This window comes from Prorops nasuta, unplaced genomic scaffold (genome assembly GCF_024137725.1).
Source record: "Prorops nasuta isolate Cenicafe-Biocafe unplaced genomic scaffold, Cenicafe_Pnas_1.2 PNAS00006, whole genome shotgun sequence".
In the NCBI taxonomy this organism is placed as follows: Eukaryota; Metazoa; Arthropoda; class Insecta; order Hymenoptera; family Bethylidae; genus Prorops; species Prorops nasuta.
Window position 1 is genome coordinate 6884193 of NW_027116803.1, and position 16155 is coordinate 6900347.

Consider the following 16155-nt stretch of genomic DNA (forward strand, 5'->3'; position numbering starts at 1 on the left):
AGTAAAATTTATCAAATTTAGACATTCTCAGCATTTGTTTAGTGTGTTCTATAGTCCAGGAAAATTAGCTCGAAAAAGCACTATTTTTGAAAAATTTGTAAGTTGAGTTTTTATGACGGAATAATTTTTGTCCCGCCGTCAGGATAATGGGAAAAGTGTTTGCGTTTAGTTTGTAGATGGGCAATGTATACTAGTAAAGTGTAGTGTGTAATGAAAATAAAGCGTTTACATTCATAAAATTTCGTGTAATAATTGAAATATTAGTGAATGTGGCCTGCATTGGAAAACATACGTGCTATTTTTTTGTTATGTTGTGTTTGTGAACTTGCAGCGGCCAGGGGCAAAAGCATCAAGGATGTCGCATAGCCTGTAAGTTTGATTGACTTTATTATAAACCCGAATAAAGTATTAAATTAGCTCTCTGAAAGTTTATTGAGTGCTTTTTACACCATTCCCGAGGATTCCTCGCATCTTTTGCGGAAAATTGAGAATAAAATTCGAGAGATGAAATTTATCCTTGAACGAAGGACTTTTCTAATAAAAAATGAGTCGTTGAGAATTCTTAAAATTTTTAAATTGACAGAAATCTGAGCAGCTGTTTTTTAACGAGGATTTTAGGTATAATAATCCTAAAATAAAATAAATACACACGCATTGTGTGCATGTGTGCAAATTTCCAATAAAAATGCTTTTTAAATGTTCCAACCCAAGCAAAGTTATAAATATTCAATCAACTGTCCATTAAAACTCTCCGAAAGTTAATTACATGTTGCTGAAAAGACAAATAACTAAAAATCATGGTTATTGATGATAAGCTGAAAATTGATGTTGGGATATACTGATAACAAGAAGAGTGGGGAAGTTGAGACTATATGATACATGAAACTATACGTCATACTTGATGTGGCTAATGAAAAATGAATATTTGCAAAATGTATCAGTAGGCGAAGAATTCCCTGAGTGACATCAGTGAGCACTTATCAGCATTATTACTCGCGGAATCCCTAATGAACGTAGCCAATCTAAAACAATTAGACCGATGTAAAATAAATGTTCGTATATCCAACGGTTCTTCATAGACATTTTTATTCGTTCACTCGTAAAGGGAAGATATAACAGTTATTTTATCAAGCTCCTTCAGGCCTGGAAGAGGTAATAAATGTGAGAAATGAGTTGCAAAAAAGCATGGACACCTACTGACAAAGCAGCAACCGAATTTAAGAGCTCTTTCCTTTGTCAAGAATGGGTTAATTGGCTGCTCGGAGTTGGAGTTTTCGAAATTCCAAATAACAAACCGCGGGTGGTGTTAAGTGTTATTTATAAAATATTATTGTACAGTTACATATCTTATGGAATTATTTCAAATTTCAAATGGATGATGCAAGCAGAGTGGCGTCTCTTTGAAGTTGTTGCGGTCTTTATGGCAATCGGTGTAAATTATGTCGTTGCATTTTTCACCATGACTTTTTCTACCTTCAAACGCGCTGTAAGTCAGAAAATATTCTACAGGAGAATTATTTAAAGAAAATTTTATTAATATTTATCAAAGTATTGAATAATATTATTGGAAAATTAAGCGAAAATTTATAATAATTATCATTTCAAGAAAGCCTTGGTTATTTGGAGGAGAATGGTAGAAATGGATGAAACACTAGAAAAGCTTGGTGCAAAAAATGATCATAAAAAAGACTGCCTCGAAGTCAGATACGTATTTATTCTGTGGCTAACAATAGTAATAACATTATTTACAATGGATACATGGAATTTCGTCAGATATTATGGAATGTGGCGGGGTCTTTTAGCTGCAACTAGTTTTCATTTGCCTGTTTTTACCAATTCTGTTGCTGACATCTCTTTTGGATTATCGCTTTTGTAAGTTGTTATTACAATATTTCACGCAAAGAAAAATTCAATTCAGTCTATTAATTGCTCAAGACTGCTTGTATAAAATGGGAACGTTTACACGAAGAGAATTATTAATTAATTAATTCAAAGAATGATTTGGTTTACTAAATAAATATTTGTTGGCAAACTGTAAATATTGGTTAAATGAATCATAATAAACTTAAAAAATGCTTATAGAGTTCATAAGTTAAAGATTAAAATTTATATTTCAGATATTATAAGAACATTATTGTTCCAAAATATAATTTAATAATTATTTCTATGTAATAATGAAAGATTCGCGTAAATCGTGTTTCTGTTTAGTTTGAAATAACTAGAAAACAAATTTTTTATTTTTTTGTTTTTTTAAAGCTGTAACTTTTCAAAATTTCTCCAAAATCTGTTCTTATATTAATATTATAAGCATATTTGAATATATTTTTGTTTATGTGTGTTCCACGTAATTTTTCTACAACATTTAATAAAATATAAACATAAGAAATGAAAATATTAAAATATTTGATCGTTTAATTAACTTCTTTTTATCTAGATATTTCGCTTTCTTGTATACAAAATTATTTTTTTAGAATAATCGGACGAAGATTCGAGAGATTAAATAATCTAATGCGGCAAAAATTTAAAAACATAAATACTTTGCAGCTTTTTACAATTAAAACAAACAGTTTTTCTACCAAATTACCAATGGTTATTACAGTATCGGAGCCAATAAAAAATTCATTGAAACACTTGGTGCAAACTTCAATGTAAGATGAAATGCTATTACTTATATATAAATATTCTTTTATATAACTTAATATTTTCTTCATTATTTATTAGTTAAATTAATTTTTTCAACAGGCATTTACACTCGGAACTTTGCAGAATAACACGTTGTATTAACGAAGCCTTTTGCTTGTTAATTATTTTAGAATTAATCATTAGTTTTAACCAAATCCTCGCATCAGCTTACACTGTTTACTTTTCTTTACGCGGTAGTCGAACTCTGCTAGACGATAGAAAAGATTCAGAAGATCTTACAGTAATGGTAGTATGGGGAATTGTATTTGCTTTCAGAGTGATTTCTGTTAATCACTTGTGTGGCTGGGTTTCTAAACAGGTAAATCTTTTATTTTAATACCTTAATCCATGATCGATTAATTTATTATCAAGTCTCTTAACCATAGGCCCAATATACCAACGTAGTCATTCGAGAAATTGATGATTTTTACAATAGTGAAGACGTAAAGGAAGATGTACGAAAGTATTCATTTAAAACAAATAATTTAGTGTTATATGATTAATAAATGTATCATATTTGCAGCTTCATCAATTCTCGTTGCAAATGGTACTCAAACCTTTGTATTTAACTGCAACTGGCTTTTTTAACATTGATGATAATTGCACTCGAGGAGTATGTTAATTGATTTTTTGATCAAAAAGCTTGTAAGTAAAATATTAAACTGAAATTATTTCTTGCAGTTTTTCGGATCAGTGGCAACCTACGTAGTAATATTTATACAGATGAGTAGTACAGCCAAAGCATTTAAACTTCTTGGAAATAATAAGCCCAGCTAAACTTCTTTTAACAAATTATGGTTGAATTTGTTTGTTTAGGTTTATTATTTTTTAAAATCATTTGCATCTCATTAGCCCATCTTAAAAATGTACTTTTAATGCATTATCATCACTATCTTTGCTTGCAAAATTATTTTTTCACACTGATATTTATTCCCATGATTAGTTTATCTCACTGATTCTCTCATCACCACTTTTCACTAATTCTATTTCTTCTTTATCACTATAATCGTCATTATCATCTGCAAACTTCGTATCATTCTTTTCTATTTCAGAAGTAATAAGAATATTGCCACGAGTGACAGTAAGAGATGTAGCGGAGAAATGTAGAAATAAACACACAGACACTATACGCTTGAATGTATGTCAAATGAATATAATTACACGTGTATTAGTAAATGACCATACAGGGTTCGATTTCTGGTCGCGTGTTTATTTTTTTTTTCCTTTCATTTCTACTTAAAATCAATAAATTCATAACAAAGTATTATTAAACATATCGTGCTAAAATAATTAACAATATTTAATAGTATTAATTAAGTTAATGCTCTTAGCTTCTACAACATTTATGCAGGTTATATCAACATTCGTGTATTTTCTTAAAACAGCTATTAGAAGATGGAAAGTGGAGTAAAAAATATTAGTTTGACAAAGTATCCAATAGATAAACATTGCAGTAAATGGTGAAAGACTGTAAATTTTGAAATTTTGAAATTTTGCTTCATGTACTTGGCTGGCACATTTTGTTTACTCTTTTAAGTAAGGAAATACAGGAATATTTATATATACTCTGTGTATTTACACCTGCTCGTAATACGATGAGCCGATCAATCTAAATTTTTATAGCAGAGAGTAATGAACTAATACTATATTATTTATTTGTATTGTATACAATTACTAATTAATTGATACATTTTTGAGTAAAATATAAAAAAATTCAATAAAAAGTAATCAGTAATAGTTTATAACAATTACGCTGTGAAACATAATGGAAAAACTTACGTAGTTCTGTATAGATGCTAGATAATATAGTTCTGAATATGTAGTCAAATTTTAAAGTTGATTGTTAAAGATTTTTTCAAGTTTTGTTTCTCCCCACATAAAAAAATTCAATCTCGAGAAAACAAGTTTCAAGTTTTAAGTCATATATAATAAGGTTCACTATACACTGAAAACTTTCCAGATTATAAACACAAGAAGACATTTATTTTAGTATATAAGAATTTTAAATTTGTGCATAGGGCCTTTTCGAAATATTTTATTATTTTAATTTAGAAAGTTTTTATGCAAAATTTCATTTTTACGTCTCTCTATTAGATTTAGAGATAAACGCTTTACGTACATCCTTTATGGCATTTTAAACATATATACCCTTTATGATTATAATATATGCAGGCGGTTACGTTCTGTGCGAATTTAAAATACTCAGCCGTTTTTCCTAGAAATGATATTTAGGAATATCATTTTTAAAATCATAAAAAGTGCATTTAAAACAAAAAAAATTAATTTTTTAAAAATTGTAGAGCTGCTTATCACTTTAACAAGTGTGAAAGTTGTAAGTAATAAAAAGGGCTCGGTGACAATTCATTAAAAATCGAGATTTATAACTGCAAAAATGATTTAGGTGCAGTCATATGAACTATATATCTGATTAAATTGCTACATTTCTCAGATGAATAATTTAGACAATAAAAATAGGGTGGAAATTTATATTGCATAGTGAGTATGCTTTGTATATATTGAGATTATAGTTGATATCTTTTGATTGTATTTAGTAACATAAACCCTTTAGTTACTATCGTAGTAAAATTTAATTATTTACACTTGAAATTCTAATTAAATGCTGAGTGATTCACCATGCAGTTGGAACTTAGTTCTCTAATTGTTAATTAGTTTCAGAATTTTTACGCTTAAAAATTCTTTTAACAGTGGGGTCGGTAGAGAAACGTTTAAATTATCAATATAATTGTATATTTTTAAAATGATAATATTGCTTTGTAGTCTGTTGATGCACAATTGTACATTTTTAGTAATAGTTATCCAGATGAGCGACTGGCTTAACGCGTATGAAAAAATTTAATGGTTCAAAGGTGTAATGAAATCTATATATAATTTATTAATTATTTTCTCTATTCGATTCCTATATATGTAATGGTTCATTAATCTTTAGTCCATATCGAAAAGCCTCATAAGAAACGCTATAATACAAATAATTACAATTTCATCGATACCAAGTCAATAAAAGACTATCAAATTTTCCGAAATTTTTGAAATAAAAAAATTGCATGAAATCCCAGTGGTCTAAAAACATGAACCAAAATTTAAAGAAAAAATCCAAAAATAACCGTCATAATTTTAATCGATCGTGGTCAATTAAGGAAAACAGAAATTATCTGAAAATCATGGTGATTACTGATAAGCTAAAAGGGTGTGTTGGATATTGGTAATAAAACGGGTGGGGGTGTTCAGTCTATGATAAGTAAAACTACTCGTTATTGTTGATGTGGCTAATGAAAAATGGATATTTGCAAAATGCATCAGTTGACAAAGAATTCCCCAAGTGACATCAGTGAGCACTTATCAAGCATTATTACTCGTGGAATTCGTAATGAACGTAGACAATTTAAAACATTATTAGATCGATGTAAAATGAATGTTCACGTTCGACCTTCGTACCATTTTTATTCATTTACTCGTAAAGGGAAGGTATTTCAATTGTTTTGTCAAGCTCTTCCAGGCCTCGCAAACGCAACAAATGTGAGAAATGAATTGCAAAAGAATATCGACGCCTACTGAAAGGGCAGCGGTCGAATTTAAGGACTCTTTCATTTTTCAAGAATGGGTCAGCTGGCTGCTCGGAGTCGGAATCTTCGAAATTCCGAAAAACAAACCACAGTTACTGCTCAGTGTTGTTTATAAAATATTATTGTACAGCTTCGTAACATATGGCATTATTTCAAGTTTTAAATCGATGATGTTTGTAGAGTGGCGTTTATTTGAATTTCTTTCAACCTTCTTGTCAGTGGGTGTAAATTATGTCATCGCATTTTTCACCATGACTTTATCAACCTTCAAACGTTCTGTAAGTCTAAAATATTCTATAATTAAATTATTTAAAAAAAAATTGTATCATTGTGCATTGATGTCGTGATTATAATATTATCGAGGAAAGCATTAATTTGTAATAACTATGATTTTAAGAAAGCCTTGATTGTTTGGAGGAGAATGATTGAAACGGATGAGACTCTGGAAATACTCGGTGCAAAGAGAGATTATAAGAAGGACTCTCGCGAACTGAAATATGTATTTTTTCTATGGCTAACAATTATATCTTCATTGTTTTTAATGGATTTATTAAATTGCATAAGATATTATGGAATAATGGAAAGTCTTTTTATGGTCGCCGCTTATCATCTGCCTGTATATACCAATTCTGCCGCTGACGTTGCTTTTGGATTATCACTTTTGTAAGTTGACTGTGCAACATGTCACATTTAAAAAAATAATTAAATTCAGTCTATTATTTTCTCAGAACTGCTCGTATAAAACAGGCCACCTACATAGAGATAGATATTAGCTAATAACTATAAAGTATATAATATAATCATATCAAGAAAGTAGCTGGTATCAAGAATAAATATCTATTTGGTTATAAACAGTAAATTTTGTTTATGTAAATCATATGTCTATTAGATTAAAGAAGCTTTAAGATTTAATGAAGAAGCTAGTTATAGCCATTCAGGAAATTAAAAACCAAATTTTATATTTCAGATATTAAAAAGAAAATATTTTCCTCTAATACATATAATTTAATTATTATTTCCGTGTAATAACGAGTAGTTCGAATGGGCCTTATTTCAATATAATTTTAAATTATTTAAAAAGAAATATAAATAAAATTTGTATATTAAATTTCTTTAAAACATTAACTTTCGAAAGTTCTAAATTTATTATTTTCTTAATACTAAAAAATGTATTTGAATACATCTATCTATTACGTAATTGCTCTCCAGTGTTTTGTAATTAATATATAAAATGAATCGAAATTTGTAGGTGGATAGTTTTATAACATTTCTTTGTATAGATATATTTCATTTTATTTTATATAAAAAATTCTTTCTTTAGACTTATCGAACGAAAATTCGAAAAATTGAATAAACTAATACGACAAAGATTTCAACAGATAAGTCCTCCACAATTATTCACGATTGAAACTAATAAATTTGTTACCAACAAATCATCTATGGTCGTAACAGTTTCGGAGCCAATGAAAAATTCATTGCATAACTTCGTGCAAACTTCAATGTAAGACCAAACTCTACTATTTAAATATTGTTTTATTTTTCTTAGTACTTTCTTCATTTTGTATTTATTAAATTAATTTTTTTCAATAGGCATTTACATTCGGAACTTTGCCGAATTACACGTCGTATTAACAGAGCCTTTTGCAAATTGATTCTTCTAGAATTTATTATTAGTTTTAACCAAATCGTGGCATCAGCTTACGCCGTATACTTTAGCTTCCGCGCTACTCAAACTCAGGCAATCAATAACGAAACAAAACACGAACCTGATGATATTTCTTTCACAATACTATGGGGACTTATATTTGCTGTCAGAGTGATTTCTATTAATCATTTATGTGGATGGGTTGTTAAACAGGTAAATCTTTTGTGTCAATTTATTTCTTGATAGATTAATTTATTAACCAGTTTCTTTACTCCAGGCTCAAAATACCAATATGATCATTCGAGAAATTGATGATATTTACAATACTGGCGAATTAAAGGAAGATGTATGAAAATATTACTTTAAAATTTTTATTTAATATCAAAGCTAATAAATATACCATACTTGTAGCTTCATCAATTCTCATTGCAAATGGTACTCAAGCCGTTATATTTATCTGCAACTGGTTTTTTTAATATTGATGATAATTGCACTCAGGGAGTATGTTAATTCATTTTTCTACCAAAAACGTTATAAGTAAAGTATTAAACCATCTATATTTATTTATTACAGTTTTTTGGATCAGTGGCAACCTATGTAGTTATATTTATTCAAATGAGTAATGTAACCAAAGCACTAAAAGTTCTTGGAAATTAAAAACCCTACTAAACTCTTTTTTACAAGTAGATTTATAATTAAAACTTGAATTACAATTTATTTAAACTTATTTCTGTAGAAATTTACACATCTACTTAACAATTGTACATGCGCTTAAATTATCTTCACAATCTCATATTGTACAAAGTGATCATTTTATATATTGTACAAAATGCAAAAAGAAAGAATCCCTTCATACATATAGATTATGTTTAAGGTGCAACAGCTGTTTCCCTTTGTGTTAAAAATAAAGGAAGTCTTAATTCCTCATTGATATTAAATGTATCAATTTTTTAAAATATAGTATCTGTTTATAAATAGTCATTTAATTTTCAGTCAGAATCCATATCCTCAGGCGCTGAAGAATCTGAATTTTCATCATTCTTATCCCAATCTTTCAATTTGGCACCCATTACAAAGTCATCTCGTAAGACACTCCAAATTTTATCATCCTTTTAACATAAAAAATTCATGTTTTTAATTATGTAACTTACATTTATAGTATATGTTTTGAATTAAATAAAAAAAACTTTTTAACTATTTAAAATACCTTATTTTCAGGTTTTATGCTCTTTTTTGAATCAGTGTCTATAGAAATACTCTTACTACCACCCATTAAAACATCTAAGAAGGATCGCTTATCAATGCTTTTTAACACATCCTCTTTCTTCCTCTCCAAAGGGCCTGCTTTAACTAGTTTTTCATCAATTTCTACTTGTTGATCCCTTACTGCATTGAATAGCTGTACAACACCCCTGTAATGTTTAAAATATTAATTAATTGATCACAACAATATTAGATTAAATGATAATGCTTGTTTTTAATTAATTAATTATACTTTGTTGCAATTTTTTGGAGTAGTTTTTCCCTCTCTCTGTCAAGAATAGATGGCTTAATTCTAATTCCTAAACATGCTTCTTTTCTCCTTTGCTTTTTTATGTGCTCCTCTGGTATATGATCTTTTTTTTTCTCCTTTACACCATTAATTATAGCGCCCTCTTTCAAATTCTCGGTCTCAACAATCTTCTTTCTGATATCATTTAGTTTTTTAGCTTTAGCTAATACTGCAGTTCTCTTTCGTTTAGGTTTATTAGCATTTAATATCTTTTGCATTGCATCCGCCCATCCTGAATTCCCTTTTAAGGAATTATCCTCACCAGCATCACTTGCAACCATCTTGAACAGTACTACTATAATAAACTATACTGCACAATAAGGTTATGTTGATTGTTGGGTACCTGCCCTCATGGCGCGCGACTTATACATGTATGTATGGCGGACTATGGCGCATCGCATCATTCGCATCTCAAAATAATCCTCAGACAGTGGCGCCACACCGCCATTTCAGGCGAAGCTTATACGTATTAGAATTATTAGACAGTTGTAACTCCATTTTAAAAAACAGGGCAGCCAACTATTTCTAATATACATACATAGTAGACATACTTTTTTGTTTGTTTAAAAATGAAATAAAAATAAAGTTGCTAAACATGACCGTGATCATGCCGTGATGACCAATCTGCTTGCTGCAGGCTGCTAACTTAATTGCTCTGCGCTCCAGAATCCAAGATAACCAGAGATAACATAACCAGAACGGCAGAACCTCTAGAGATGTATTCACGTGAATTGACGTGAAACGTGTATAAATATCACTTTCACAGATGCTGACAGCACGGGAACAGCTCATTCATTTTCATCTATTAACTCGAAATAATTACAGTTAACACAGCACATTATAATGTCGACTCGAGATCCTGTTAATTTATTAGTTAATGGCAATGATGAAAATTTTGATTATTTATTTAAAATAGTGCTTATTGGTGATTGTGGTACAGGGAAAACGTGTGTTGTTCAAAGATTTAGATCTGGTACATTTATTGAAAGACATGGTAATACAATAGGAGTAGATTTTTCAATGAAAACGGTTGTTATAGATGGTAAGAGGGTAAAGGTAGGTAGGTCTAGAATAAATACATACATATTAGTCTATTGTGTTTTATATTTTTAAAGGCAAACCTTATCAGGCTATTTATAAACCGAGCTCTGTCGAATTCAAATGATACACTTTCAATACTTTCATTCAATTTCTAACAAATTGATTTTTACCATTATCCATTTCAATATAAATGATTACTAATTTTCATTTGGAAACATATAAATTATTATATAATATTTGTCAAGATAAAGCTGATAACTAAACACATATTTGATATAACTAGTTTATATTATTGTTTTAACAGTTGCAAATATGGGACACAGCTGGACAAGAAAGATTTCGTACTATAACCCAAAGTTATTATAGATCTGCAAATGGAGTAATAGTAGGTAAGTTAAAAATTGTTATATTTTTATTCCATATTAAGGCTGCTTATAATTTTTAATTAAATAAATTTCTTTATAAATTTCAGTGTATGATGTATCAAAGCGATCAACATTTTTAGGTATACAAAAATGGGTTGAAGAGGTTCGTAGATATACATCTTCTCATGTATTACTTCTATTAGTAGGTAAGTGCACTTAATTGATAAAATATTGATAAAACTGTCTTAATATTAATTAATTGGTTTTAAATTAATATGCTTACATAGGTAATAAGTGTGATTTAGGAGATTTGAGAGAAGTAGAGAAGAAAGAAGCAGAAATGATGTGTCAATACTTACCAGAAGTATTACAAGTAGTAGAAACTTCTGCAAAAGATAATACTAACATAGATTCTATTTTTTTCTTATTAGCATCTGAATTGAAAGTATGCAATTTTAGTTAAATTTTTTTTATTACAAAAAGTAATTTAAAAAAACTAATATATGTTTATATCCTCCAGAGAAGACATGAAAATCGGCAAATCAATAGTGACAATGAGGACACTGTTAAACTTGGAGTTGGACGAGAATTGTCTTCTTGCTCTGGATGTTCTTATAAAATATTTTAAAGTGCAGTCATTACATCGATTAGGCTCTCTATTATGATTTATTTGATAACAGTATTAATTTGAATAATGAAGAATATTAATAGATAAAATTTTTTAATACAAATCACTATAGATGCATAAGAAAAATATTTTAAATCGTATGTGAAAGTTTTAATTATTGCCAAGTAGGAAATAAGATCTGATATTTTATACTGAAGATTTTAATTATGAAACAATCTAAAAATGGTGCTATAATTATTAGTTTTAGTGTAACAGTAGTATACCAGAAGAGATTTATAATTCTGATAGTGTTTCCTTTAAATAATACATTTGTTGCTTTACAATACTTTTTAAGAGGCTGTTTGGCTGATGATAAACTATAATGTATATGCTTGCTTTGAAATTTTAAATGATTATTGTGCAAAATATATCAGCAATATGATCAATTTTTGTCTGAAAATATTCTAAGCTTTCAGTTGAGTTCAAAAGGTCATTTTAAAGTCAAATATGTAGATATAATCAGACAATGAAAACATTAATATTTATAAATACTTATTTTTATACTGATATCTAGGAATATTGTTAGTGATTTGAGTGTAAGGTTTGAATGCACATAAGAAAAGTGCCTTAACATTTATATGTAAATCGTACATAGATAACTAATATTCATGAACAATAATCATGAGCTTCTAAAAACTTACATGCATTATATAATTATGTGACCTTAAAAACGTGAAGTTTATACACAAGCATAGTTTAGCTGTATCTTAGGATGCTACCTAATACCCAACAAAGTTTAGTTAGTGTTTATAATTTTAAATTAAATTAAATATTTATTTTATTCGCCGTCATTAAATTATTAAATGTGTGTTGTAAAAAGTATAAACTCTCTATTTTTGTATACGCTTGTTTGATATCCGTATACTATATAAATATAGATTTTATTAAAGATAATATCTTTAGGTATTCTTTTAAATAATTTTAACAAAAAACGTCACAAAGCTCATCATAATTAGAAAAAAACAGTTAATTTAACTAGAGATTTTATAGAATGGCGTAAAATGTATATTTTTTAAATTTAATAATTCTCAGTAAGAGGTGATTAACGCGTTAACATTAAACATCAAAAGCATCTCGTAACTTGTAGAAAAAAAACAATTTTGTTGTTGTACTCATGAATTATAAATTATTATACTCAAAACGGCATTATAAAATTATGTTTTTATTTTATAAACATTATACAAAACCAGTTTCTCACAATACATTATAAGATATAAAATATAATTATTTCCTGCCAAATTTTTATCAGAATTATTTTATAAATAATTTGTACTTATTTGGATAAATTTGTTCATTTTTCAGTAAAGTACAATTCCTTAATCATTACTTTTTTACACAATTACCTTATCAATTTAGAATAATTCAAGGGTCCATGTTAGTTATTGAAGAACCATACTTTTGATATGGTTTTATTAGATATTACGAATGTCGTTGTAACAAATAATGAAAGATTTTATTAGATAAAAAGGCATCAAAATCGTTTAACAATGTCGCTTGTAATGAAAATATGTTAACAATTTTATAAAAAAATTTATGTGATTTATAATAAAGCTTTACCTATACACTAGACTTGATAAATTAATAGTTCTCCATTTTTAATAAATAACAAAATTAACAATAATATGTAGTAATATAATATTAATGAAAATTCGTGAAACAATTATAAAGAATATAGAGGTAGTCATTTTTACAAACAATACCATATTTATATAAATATATAAATAATATATTTTGAACACAGAAATTAAATCTTTTAAGATAATATTAAAGAAAAGTTTAAAGTTACAATATATTTTGTACTGTAGCAAAAAAATATTTGCAATGTTTGTCATAATAAGGAAATGACAAAATAAATAAGTTTTATTAACTTTATTAATTGATTAAATAATAAAATTATAACATACAAAAAAAATATTGAAGAAATTCTGTAAAATATTTGATTTATGAAATTCCAATTTTATGTTCATATTCTTATAATTCTGTTGTATATTAGCCAGCATTAAATACTTGCAGCATTTTTCATTACCAGACAGATTCATTTATTTAAAAGATTTTCTATAATGTATTAGAATTTTTTGACTATCTATGTATAATCAATAAAATACAAATAAAATAGTGCTATATTATATTAGGTATTCTTTTGTATGTTCTTCTATACTTTTCATCAACATTTACTAAATAATATGTTCCTGGAAACATATTAGACACATCGCTCTGGGGTTCAAATGGTGCTAGTTGCCAGTTCTTCTCCCTTAGAGCAAGAATATGTGTATATTCTTCCGGCATAACCTTTTGACGAGCTTCTAATTGAGGCTTTACATACGAAAGAGAGTTAATTAATTCTAATAATTCTTCACTTTCTACAGGTGCTACTCTTAAAGAGAAAAAGGTTGAGCAAAGACCTGAGCCATATGAAAATAGGCCTATTCTTGTATCACATAATTCGTTTGGTGATCTAGAAACCAATAAAGATACCAATCCTGCATATATGGATGGTGTATACATATTTCCCACTTGATTAGAGATTAGTAAGCTTGGTTTAGTCTTTTGTAAAAAATCTTCCTTAGATAATGTTGTAAATGTCTTTTCAACATCTCTGTTAAAATATGTGTCTTCTAACTTCAAATGGTGGAATTGTTTAGCTTCAGAATATTTCTCAGAAAGTTTATCTTTTGGCGTATTAAGGAAATCAATAAATGCTAATCTGGCAAATGATTTTTGTATAAGTTTGCAAAATGGAGAATGGAACAAAATTGCATCAAAGTTGTTTAAAGATACAGTATCCAGTTTTTCTTTACTTTTCAGCTTCTCACAATACTTTTGGTAACATTCTTCCAAAGAGCTGAGGTAACTTTTAATAGAGAGCTGTCCATCCACTGTAGGATACTCTGAGTGAAAATTAGGCTTATAAAAATCATAGGCATGCTTCATGCATGATGCTCGTAGCCCACGTTCCAAAGGTAAAATAGCATTGGGCCCTACTATCATAGCAATTGCACCTGCTCCTCCAGTGGGTCTAGCACTTCCTATGTCATAAACTGCATTGTCCGCAGCAACTACCAGGGCTAATCTTCCATCCCAGGAGCTGCTTTCTACCCAATTAACAGCATTCAAAAGAGCTGCAGTACCACCATAACAAGCATTGGTACAATCTACACCTTCTATATTAGTACACCCATGAGGTTCAAATATCTGCATAAGAACTGATTTAACAGACTTGCTCTTATCAAGCAAAGTTTCAGTACCTACTTCCAGTCTTCCTACATCTTCTGGCTTAATTTTATGTTTATCCATCAAATTGTGCAGGACAGTCAAGCAAAGTGAATGGATGTCTTCACGATCATTACAGAATCCCATTTTAGATTGCCCTAAACCAATGGTGTATTTTCCAGCAGAAACCTTATCAAATTGCTCCAAATCCTGTTGATCCACATATTGGGCAGGAAAATAAACTTCCAGGGCTTTTATACCAACGTTTTCAGGCCACATTATTTCTATCTATAATGTTCCAAATAATCCGTTTTGAAAGATGCTCTCACGATATTAATACTTCTTCAAGTATTTCAAAGAGTATGCTCCAAAAAATCCGGGGTAGAGCCGCAAGGTATTATGTCACTTTCACTTGATTAACTTAATTTACAAAATGATTTTACGTAATAACAGGTGAACTGATATTAAAGATATCGTTGGATTTGTTAGGTGCTCGTAGTTTTCTTAAAAGACTTTTGAAGAAGAAGGATTTTTTGAACAAAATTCGTGAATTCGTGAGCGTACTGATGGTACTTTGGTATAAACAGGTTCGGCTGGCCAAAACAGTGAATTTAGGTTAGAAGTGAAACTCAGGTGGTGAAAATTACGGTCAGTGGGCAACTTCCTATTGTCAGGAGATGGGTGCGTGATTGCGTGTTTGGAAGCTTGCAATTTTAACGATACCAGCTTACTACACGTTTACCAAGACAGCCCACGAGAAACTACAGCTAGAAAAACTACATGCTAAAGCTTTAAAAAGAAAATGGTTTGAACATCCACCACCGCCACTGACCACCACCCCACCACCACACTACTACACTACCACTACCACCCACTTATACCATAATAGAAGCAATTGCTTGGTGGTGGTAGTGGGTCTGGCCAGGTTCGAGTTGGTGGTTGGGTAAGGTTGGTTAGGTAGTCAGAGTAACGTAAGGTGGGGATAGCAAAGTAGTAGCATGATGGTAGCAATCAGCTACTTTGACAGAAGGAGGGGAAACTACCAATTTCCAACAATTCCAATACTTCCAAATGGGTTCCAAGTTCCAACTTCCACTAATACTTATTCATACGAGATATTAAACTTGGAATGTACGTGCTACATACATCAAGGCACAAAAACTTATCCAATCACGTCATGGTTGAACTCAATTGAAGTCAATTACGAAACAAAGTCCCTTTTATAAATTCATAAAATTTACAGACTTTTCACGAGCTGCTTATGTTAACGCTTTTCAGATTTTCTTATTTACTTGTAATTAAACGAAATCATTCCCCTTAGGCTTTAATTTTCAATATTTAACTGTTATAATTTTATAATTTACATTACAGTATTTAATCCAACGAGAAACATAGGTTAAAATATTTAATTT

The 16155-nt window shown here is 29.2% G+C and overlaps 5 protein-coding genes across 5 annotated transcripts; 3 read left to right on the forward strand and 2 right to left on the reverse strand.

Moving 5' to 3' along the window:
- The first annotated feature begins 1061 nt into the window (after nucleotides 1-1061).
- LOC136774264 (putative gustatory receptor 28b) lies at nucleotides 1062-4476 on the forward strand. Its single transcript, XM_066728444.1, has 7 exons — nucleotides 1062-1486; nucleotides 1607-1872; nucleotides 2472-2648; nucleotides 2743-3001; nucleotides 3069-3137; nucleotides 3206-3295; nucleotides 3364-4476. Exons 1-7 carry the CDS (start codon nucleotides 1169-1171, stop codon nucleotides 3457-3459), a joined length of 1275 nt encoding a protein of 424 aa, XP_066584541.1. The 5' UTR covers nucleotides 1062-1168; the 3' UTR covers nucleotides 3460-4476.
- A 1795-nt stretch (nucleotides 4477-6271) lies between these two features.
- Nucleotides 6272-8589, forward strand: LOC136774227 (putative gustatory receptor 28b). The gene is made up of 7 exons (XM_066728397.1): nucleotides 6272-6541; nucleotides 6661-6926; nucleotides 7585-7764; nucleotides 7854-8121; nucleotides 8186-8254; nucleotides 8320-8409; nucleotides 8482-8589. The coding sequence occupies exons 1-7, from the start codon at nucleotides 6431-6433 to the stop codon at nucleotides 8563-8565; spliced, it is 1068 nt and encodes a 355-aa protein (XP_066584494.1). The 5' UTR covers nucleotides 6272-6430; the 3' UTR covers nucleotides 8566-8589.
- Nucleotides 8590-8626: 37 nt separating this feature from the next.
- Nucleotides 8627-9831, reverse strand: LOC136774228 (RRP15-like protein). Its single transcript, XM_066728398.1, has 3 exons — nucleotides 9404-9831; nucleotides 9116-9320; nucleotides 8627-9017 (listed from the first exon to the last, which is right to left on the reverse strand). The coding sequence occupies exons 1-3, from the start codon at nucleotides 9739-9741 to the stop codon at nucleotides 8898-8900; spliced, it is 663 nt and encodes a 220-aa protein (XP_066584495.1). The 5' UTR covers nucleotides 9742-9831; the 3' UTR covers nucleotides 8627-8897.
- A 143-nt stretch (nucleotides 9832-9974) lies between these two features.
- Nucleotides 9975-13107, forward strand: Rab19 (RAS oncogene family member Rab19). Its single transcript, XM_066728899.1, has 5 exons — nucleotides 9975-10516; nucleotides 10806-10890; nucleotides 10974-11072; nucleotides 11154-11311; nucleotides 11387-13107. The coding sequence occupies exons 1-5, from the start codon at nucleotides 10304-10306 to the stop codon at nucleotides 11492-11494; spliced, it is 663 nt and encodes a 220-aa protein (XP_066584996.1). The 5' UTR covers nucleotides 9975-10303; the 3' UTR covers nucleotides 11495-13107.
- A 354-nt stretch (nucleotides 13108-13461) lies between these two features.
- Hmgs (hydroxymethylglutaryl-CoA synthase) lies at nucleotides 13462-15581 on the reverse strand. The gene has a single exon (XM_066728897.1). It carries the CDS (start codon nucleotides 15020-15022, stop codon nucleotides 13652-13654), a length of 1371 nt encoding a protein of 456 aa, XP_066584994.1. The 5' UTR covers nucleotides 15023-15581; the 3' UTR covers nucleotides 13462-13651.
- Between the last annotated feature and the right edge of the window lie 574 nt (nucleotides 15582-16155).